Source organism: Physeter macrocephalus, chromosome 14 (genome assembly GCF_002837175.3).
Source record: "Physeter macrocephalus isolate SW-GA chromosome 14, ASM283717v5, whole genome shotgun sequence".
Lineage (NCBI taxonomy): Eukaryota > Metazoa > Chordata > Mammalia > Artiodactyla > Physeteridae > Physeter > Physeter macrocephalus.
The window spans coordinates 99232937-99240740 of record NC_041227.1 but is presented as its reverse complement, the minus strand read 5'-3'; the positions used below and the strand labels follow the sequence as shown (position 1 = coordinate 99240740).

At 49.5% G+C, this 7804-nt stretch overlaps 2 protein-coding genes across 25 annotated transcripts in view; one reads left to right on the top strand and one right to left on the bottom strand.

Annotated features, from left to right (window-relative positions):
* HEATR9 (HEAT repeat containing 9) overlaps positions 1–6293 on the top strand; it is a 14075-nt gene extending 7782 nt beyond the window's left edge. Inside the window, exons 9-15 of the mRNA XM_007105613.4 lie at positions 2372–2554; positions 2951–3043; positions 3150–3269; positions 4557–4630; positions 5106–5157; positions 5601–5687; positions 5919–6293. Coding sequence (XP_007105675.2) covers positions 2372–2554; positions 2951–3043; positions 3150–3269; positions 4557–4630; positions 5106–5157; positions 5601–5687; positions 5919–6293 — 984 coding nt within the window. The remainder of the gene's footprint in view (positions 1–2371; positions 2555–2950; positions 3044–3149; positions 3270–4556; positions 4631–5105; positions 5158–5600; positions 5688–5918) is intronic.
* TAF15 (TATA-box binding protein associated factor 15) overlaps positions 1–7804 on the bottom strand; it is a 74929-nt gene that overhangs the window by 32040 nt on the left and 35085 nt on the right. For 22 of the 24 annotated variants that reach the window (XM_055090726.1, XM_055090730.1, XM_055090727.1 and 19 more), the window contains 3 exons: positions 5475–5651; positions 5094–5243; positions 4541–4672 (listed from right to left, as the gene is read on the bottom strand). The gene's annotated coding sequence lies outside the window, so the exon portion shown is untranslated. The remainder of the gene's footprint in view (positions 1–4540; positions 4673–5093; positions 5244–5474; positions 5652–7804) is intronic. The other 2 variants (XM_055090737.1, XM_055090741.1) reach the window with 2 other exon arrangements.

Here is a 7804-nt window from a genome sequence, read left to right as displayed (position 1 = left end):
GGGACATGGGTTCGAGCCCTGGTCCGGGAAGATCCCACGTGCCGTGGAGCAACTAAGCCCGTGCACCACAACTACTGAGCCTGTGCTCTAGAGCTTGCGAGCCACAACTACTGAGCCCACGTGCCACAACTACTGAAGCCCGCGTGCCTAGAGCCCGCGCTCCACAACAAGAGAAGCCACAACAATAAGAAGCCTGCACACCACAACGAAGAGTAGCCCCCGCTCACCACAACTAGAGAAAGCCCGCGCGCAGCAACAATGACCCAACACAGCCAAAAATGTTAAAAATTTAAATTTAAATTTAAAAAAAGACAGTGAAGAAACAAGGATGAGGTCAAGGTTTTTGGCCTCGAAACTGAAAGGATGGAGTTGTTACCAACTAACATGGAGAAAGCTGCAGGTGGAACAGGCTTGGAGGTACTATAATATCAAAAGCCCAATTTTGGACAAGTTATGTTTCAGATGTCTACCAGACCTCCAAGGGAGACAGCAAGTAAACAGTTAGATATACAGCTAGAGGAAGAAATCTATGAGTTGTCAGCATATAAGTAGCATTTAATGTCATTCACCTAGATGAGATCACTAAGAACCAAGAATCAAGCCTTGGGGCACCCCAATGTGAAGCGGTCAGAGACAAGAGGAAGAACCAGTAAATACTGAGAAATGGCCAGTAGGTAGGAAGACAAACAAGGGTGTGGCATTCTGAAAATCAAGTGAAGAACATATATCAAGGAAAGGAGATAAATCAACCATATCAAATAATATAAGGACTGAGAATCGATCCAATGGATTTAACAATGTGGGAATCATTGATTATCTTAACAAGAACCAGTGTGGGGACTTCTCTGGTGGTCCAGTGGCTAAGACTCCACGCTCCGAATGCAGGGGGCCCGGGTTCGATCCCTCGTCAGGGAACTAGATCCCACATGCCGCAACTCAAGATCCTGCGTGCCGCAACTGAAGGTCCCGCATGCTGCAACTGAAGATTCCGCATGCCACAACTAAAGATCCCGCGTGCCGCAACTAAGATCCCACACACCGCAACTAAAAAGATTCCATATGCCACAGTGAAGATCCCGCGTGCCACAACTAAGACCCGGCGCAGCCAAATAAATAAATAAATAAATATTTTTTTAAAAGAACCATTCTGGTGGGAAAGTGGGAGTGAAGGCCTGAATAGGGTGGGTTTAAGAGAGGATGGGAGGAAAGAAGTTAGAGTCGGCAAGCATGGACAACTTTCCAAGTTTTGCTGAAAAGAGTTGTAGTCAGCAGCAGGGGTAAATACTAGAAAAAGGAAAAATAACAGCATGTTTCAATGCTGAGGTGTAAAGACCCAGTCGTTAGGAAAATGATCATTTTGAAGAGGGTGGGAAGAATTGTGCAGCAATGTTCTTGAGCAGATGAGAAGGGATGAGCTCGAACACATGAGTAGAGAGACTGACTTTAGATAGATGGTCATGGTCCATTGTAACACGTGGAAAGGAAGAACATATGGGTGCAGGTGTTGAAAGTTGGATAGAAGTGGTGGTAAGTGTCTCTGGAACTTCTTTTCTAGTTGCTTTTATTTACTCAGTAAAGTAGGAAGCAAGGTCATCAACTTAAAAGACTAGAGGAAGAAGTGTTAGAGATTCCAGAGGAAAGAGAATGAATTAGAAGGGTGGGAAAGAGAATTGCCCGGGGAAAAGCAGTCTGATCACTAGGCAGCATTAAGGGTCTACACGAGGTTTGTGTTCATACATTTCAAGTGAGATTAGTCCTCATAACTTTGTTTCCTGCCAGGAAGTGCAGGCACAGAGTTGGCGGAGAGTTGAGTACAATGAAGCAAGAGGGGGTAAAGGAGTTGAGCGAGCAGGACCGTGGAACTGAAGCTGGGTAAAGAGGGAAGAAAGTGAGGAGCAGTGAAAAGGTGCTCAGTGAATTGTTAGTCTTTGTGGAGTCCAACAATTGTTGACATCAGAGGAGAACCAGAAAGATGGGGGGGAGGGGTCATAGAGAAGTTGCAGTAATGGGTAATGATAAAGTCTCTCTGTGGGAATTAGTGGCTGACATAGAGTAGAGGACAAGGTTATTGGAGGAGAGGCGTTGGATCAATGACATGTATATTTTTTCAGATGCCAGGAATTAAGACGGCAGAAGGGTTAGAGAGTAACATTGATCCAGCCACAAGAAAAGTCATAGAGAAATGAAAGGATGTGGCCTAGGAGCAAGTAGATGACAGCAAAAATAAGGGAAGTGGGTAAAATAATCTCATGACGTGAGAGTCACCTTAAGGAGGAGGGAGAATGGTCTGGAAGCAGTAATGAATTGCCTTCCTGACAAAGCCTGGCCGAAGACATAGTCCCACAACCCGTGCCCCTCATCTCCCTCTCAGAGGACTCAGGTCGAGGATGGAGAGAAGCTGGTGCCTGTGCTGCAGACGCTGATAAAGAAGTCAGGGAACAAGGCAGCAGTGGAGGCGGCCCTGTGCTTGGGGTTCCTGAGGCCCTGTAGCAGCACAGCCCGAGAGTACTTGCTGCAGTGCCTGCACCAAGGGCCGAAGACCCAGCAGATGCAGGTGAGAGGGGCAGGAGGACGAGCTCCCTGGCGAGCACTGGGGAACCGGGGCTGACTGGTGGGGTCTGGACCCTGTCATCCTCATCCCAGAGAAAAGAAGCTCCCGCAAGGAGCACCACAGGGTCCTCTGTGTGTTTTGTCAGTATGTATATACATATGAGTACAGGGTCGTATGGACGCTAAATGTACACGTGTCTGTGTACATTCGCTGTGTATGGGTGTTCATGCACGTATGCACACGTGTGTGCACACATGAACCTATGCTCTCACTCACGAGGCCAAGAGGGAGGAGAAAGGACCCCACCTATTCCCTACAAGTTCTAGCCCTCAAGCCTGCTTGGCCATCCAGATGCCTCTTGGTCTGGTATACCCCAGCCCGCCCTGCCCACCTCCACAGGCACTCAGTATGCTGGTCAAGATAATGGGTGTGCACTCAGCCACGGTCATCAGGATCATCCTAGACCAGCTGTGCTCTTCCAGTGTCCTTGAGGTAAGCTCTAGGGCTGCCTCGTACCCTTCCTTCTCCAGAACTAGGACAGGGCTGGGGGATGAGGAAGGGAGTCTGTCCTTCATGTCTTCCCCACCGCTGCCCTCAGCACCGTTTTGAAGCCAGCCAGATGCTCAAGACCATTGGGCTGGAACAGATCCAGGCACAGGGCCTGGAAGGACTCACATTTGACCTGCTCAGGAGGAAGACGTATAATGAACCCTTCTTCGTAAGTGAGACCAAAACTCCCAAGTCCAGGCAGCTCAAACCTGTCTCTCTACCTTTCTCTAAAGACCCCCCGGCTTGGTTCTCACCACACTGCCCCCCAAAGCATCACATTCACCCTAATGCAGCCCCTGTTTTCAAGCCACCTTGCCTTCACGCGGGCCGTTCTCTCAGCTTAAAATGCCCTGAGTCATCTCTCCCTCCTCTGCAAGGTGGAAAACTGCCGCATGCTTTCAGTCCCGCTGGTAAGTAACTCCTTTCTCCTTCTGCCTATTAAAATATGATTGTCCTTTCCAAGGCAGTCCAAACAACACCTCCTATGGGAAGCTTTCCCAGATCACCAACAACAGAATCACCCTGCCTTCCTCTGTGCTCCCTTGCTTTTTTTTTTTTTTTTTTTTTTTTTGTGGTACGCGGGCCTCTCGCTGCTGTGGCCTCTCCTGTTGCGGAGCACAGGCTCCGGACGCGCAGGCCCAGCGGCCATGGCTCACGGGCCCAGCCGCTCCGCGGCATGTGGAATCTTCCCGGACCGGGGCACGAACCCGCGTCCCCTGCATCGGCAGGCGGACTCTCGACCACTGCGCCACCAGGGAAGCCCTCCCTTGCTTTTATCTTTGTTATAGCTTGCTACGAAACCAGCCACAGAACTGCTAAAGACATTTTTCTAAACTGTGAATCAGATTGCGGCTCACCTCTGCATAGAACTTCTCAATCGCTCCCCAAGCCCTCAGAAGGGCTTACACTGCCCTTCACCACCCAAGTCCTGCCTATCTCTCTAGCCCCACTACACTCCCACTCAGAGCCACACACCTGCTGTGCTTAGAAACATCCCGTCCTGATTTATACCTGTGGTCCCAGTGTAATTACTCAGAGTGCCCCACTCTGAAGAGTCCGCTTGGTCACCTAGCTAAACTGAACTGCTTTCTGCTCCTTAACCTCTCTGTGCTCTCTCTTGCCTCCAGGCTTCTGTACATGCTCTCCCTCTTGCCCGGGAAATCTGCCCCCAGCCCTCTACCTGGTTAACTCATGTTCCATGTTCAGGTTTCAGCTGAGGCATCACTTCCTCCAGGAAGTCTTCCTGGTACCCAGACTGAGCTAGGAGACCCTCCTATTGCCCCTACACTTAGTTCAGGAGTGTGAGTGACCGTTCCACTTGTCTGCTTTCCCCACCAGAGCATGAGCTCCTCGAGGCAAGGATCATATATGTAGCACAAAGTAAACATTCAACAAGGTTTGAGAAGCACTTAAGGGTACACCCCTGAATCCTTGTCTCACCTTAATCCCTCTTCAGGCTATGAGGCAGGCTGTTGCTGAAACTGTGGAAGAGCTCAAGATGAAGCCCACAATGATGAACTTGGTGGAGGCGTGAGTGGCTTGGGCTGGGAACTGCCAGGGCCAAATCGTAGGCTGTGAGAAGGGGACAGAGGGTCAGAGAGAGCTGAGAACCTACGGCCCATTCTCAGCTCACACTTGCCTGTGCCCCTGGCCAAGTCACTCTTTGACCTCTGGGCTTTTCTACATCTGTAAAAAGGGGCTGATAATACCTACCACTCAGGGTTGCTATAAAGCTCCGATTAAGATGAGGACATGAAAGGGACTTGTAAAAGGTAATGTTCTGGACAGATGTGAGTCCTGATCATCATTTAGTGCCCCCTGGAAAATTGTAGTACCTACCTTTCCCCTTCCAGCCCCTTTCCTCACCCAAGAAATAAGAAGGGGAAGTTAATAAAATTAACATCACACATCAGCCTTATGCCTGACTCACTCTGGACTGTAAGAAGCAGCCAGCCTTCCTCCCCTCCCCTTAACTGGACCACAACACACTCACTCCCTTCTCCAGGCAACTGATGAGCTCAAATGCCACTGCACGCCAGGAAGCAGTCATCTCTTTGGTAAGGCCAGCTCCGCCACTCTGACCAGATGTTTCGAAGGCAGGGGGAGTGGGCAGTCCAGCAGAGTTACCGAAGGGAAGAAAGGGCTGTAAAGTTTGGGGAAGTTGTTTGCTTGCTTTTTTATTTTAGAATTCCAGCCCTATCAGGAGTTCAGGAAAAGATTTTCTTCAGGATTGGAGGTGGGTGGGATAAGGGACAGGAGAAGGGTGTGAGGGGCATTGCTTAGATATTACATGTAGAAACTATCTTGACTCTTCTGGTGAAAAAATTGTACCGGAACCCAATGAAGTGGCCCCAAAAGGCAAGGAAAGTGCTACCTCCGCTGGGAAGCCAGATCTCCTCTCCAGGCACAGGGTTATCACAAGGGCACTAGAATGGAAGAGTGTAGACGGGGCATCTTCCTGGGGCCGGCTATTTAGGCACCCTCATCCTGCCTCTGCCAGGGCGTTCTGGGGATCCGCAGCCCACGAGTGTTCCACTTGGTCCTAGACATGCTGGATGTGGAAAAGAGCCCGTCTGTGAAAAAAAGCGTAAGGCATCCCCGCCCACCTCTTCCTCTTCTCAACCCTTCCTCCAAGCCTCTCCCACCTATCCTCACGCCACGTGCTCTTTGTCAGAGGGGAGGAGAGGGGAATACGCCCGTAGACATCGTCCCCTTGACCTCATTCCCTGGGACCAGAGGGGCCTGTAGACAGAGCTCCCCCTCCCCTCCCAGCGTTGGCCTGAAGTGAGCCAGCCACAGGGCCTTTGTTTCAATGCAGCTACAAGAAACGTTAATTCTTTTGGCCTCAATTGATCCCTGGATCCAAAACAAGCTGAAGAACAAGGTTCTCTTTGTATATGAAGTGCCTAAGACCAGCATGAACGTAGAGCTCACGAGGTTCCGGAAAGAGCCTGAGAAACCAGAAGAGTTAAATATCCAAGACTTTCAACTTGCACAGCTGAACCCCTTGTTTCTTACAAAGTCCAGTGCCACGTCAGACCAACAGAAGAAGTTAAATGCCCAGAAAGGGTCTGGTACCTCTGCCTTTCCATCCTGTTTCTCTAAACCACAAAAACACAAGCCACAGGCCACAGGGTCCTGGACACGAGGGATCAGGAAGCAGCTCCGGATCCTTGCTGAGACCTCCAATTAGGTCAGTTCTTTTGGCTGAGTTCCCGCTCTCTCCTTAAGGATGCTTCTCAGGCTCCCCTGAGAAAATAATCTATACTCATCTTCCATGAATAAATGAGCATCACTCCACCTACCATTACTGTTCCCTTCCTCATGGGCTGCACTGAAACATAGGTCTCCTCACTCCTGGCTGGTCACTCCCCTACTCAGCCACATGTCCTTTCCATGAGACAAAGCTGCTCTGGACAGCCAGCCTGCCTTCCTAAATCAAGTCCTTGTCTATGCCCAGAATTTGATGACAAAGCTAAAGCTGAGCCTCTGCCCAGAGGTGGCTGCTGAGGGGAAAATGGGAGAATATCCTGGAAAGCTTGGCTCTTGGACCATTTCCTCTTACTAACTTGCCCCTCCCCCCACCTTTCCTATCAGTGGTCAAGAGATAAATTAGGCTTAATCAAGACCAACCATACTCTCTGCTGTCTCTTCTCTTACACCTGCTTTCTACCTACCTCAGGGTCATTCCCTTTGACAGACTCTATTTACTAAGACTGCCTTAGTTTCTCCCTTATTTTTACTGAAAGCTTCAGCTTCCCTTTGCCAATAGGACCAATCACACCAATCCCAAAAAGCTACATCCTCCATCAGAAAGGAAAAGGCCAGACTTCGGAGTCAGACAAATCTGAAATCAAATCCTAGGGTCCATTACTCACTTGATCTTTGACTTTGGACAACTTACTGAACCTTTCTGTTTCCTCACCTACAATATGAACAGATTAATGTCCAGTTATTCTGAATCCAGCACGGTATATGTCACTGAGAATTATCTGCCCACCTGCCCCACCACTCCCAAATTCATGTTTTGCTTCACAGAGTTGTAAGTAAAAACCAAAAGAGTAGTTTCACTATTCTGGGGTATAAGCAACACTGCCTCTAATAGTGTGGCACAAAGACCAAAGATGGAAAAATGATTATTTTCTTTTGCACACTCTGTAGGTTTGCACCAGTGAGCAACCTAACACAAATTTCCCTGGGCCTTGACAGCCTGTGGATACAAACAAGGCCTTATTAACTACTCTCAACTCCTGCAAAGTCCTGCCCACAGATTTCCAACCCCTCCTCTTCCATACTTATGGGTCTCTCCAGGGGATGTCTCATTACTCAGCCAGATACCAGTCTCTGCTCAGTAGGACCTCAATCCTAATTTCACCAGTCCTCACCAGAAGATTTAAGGCAGCACCAAGGGGACTTCCCTGGTGGTCCAGTGGTAAAGAATCCACCTTCTAAATGCAGGGGACGTGGGTTCAAGCCCTAGTTGGGGAACTAAGATCCCACATGCCGCAGGGCAAATAAGCCTGAGTGCCACAACTACTGAGCTCACATGCCTCAACAAGAGAGCCCACGTGCCGCAAACTGTAGAGCCCACACGCTCTGGAGCCCGCGCACCACAACTAGAGAAGAGAAAACCCGCATGCCACAACTAGAGAGAAGCCTGCGCACCACAACTAGGGAACAACGCAGCCAAAAATAAACAAACAA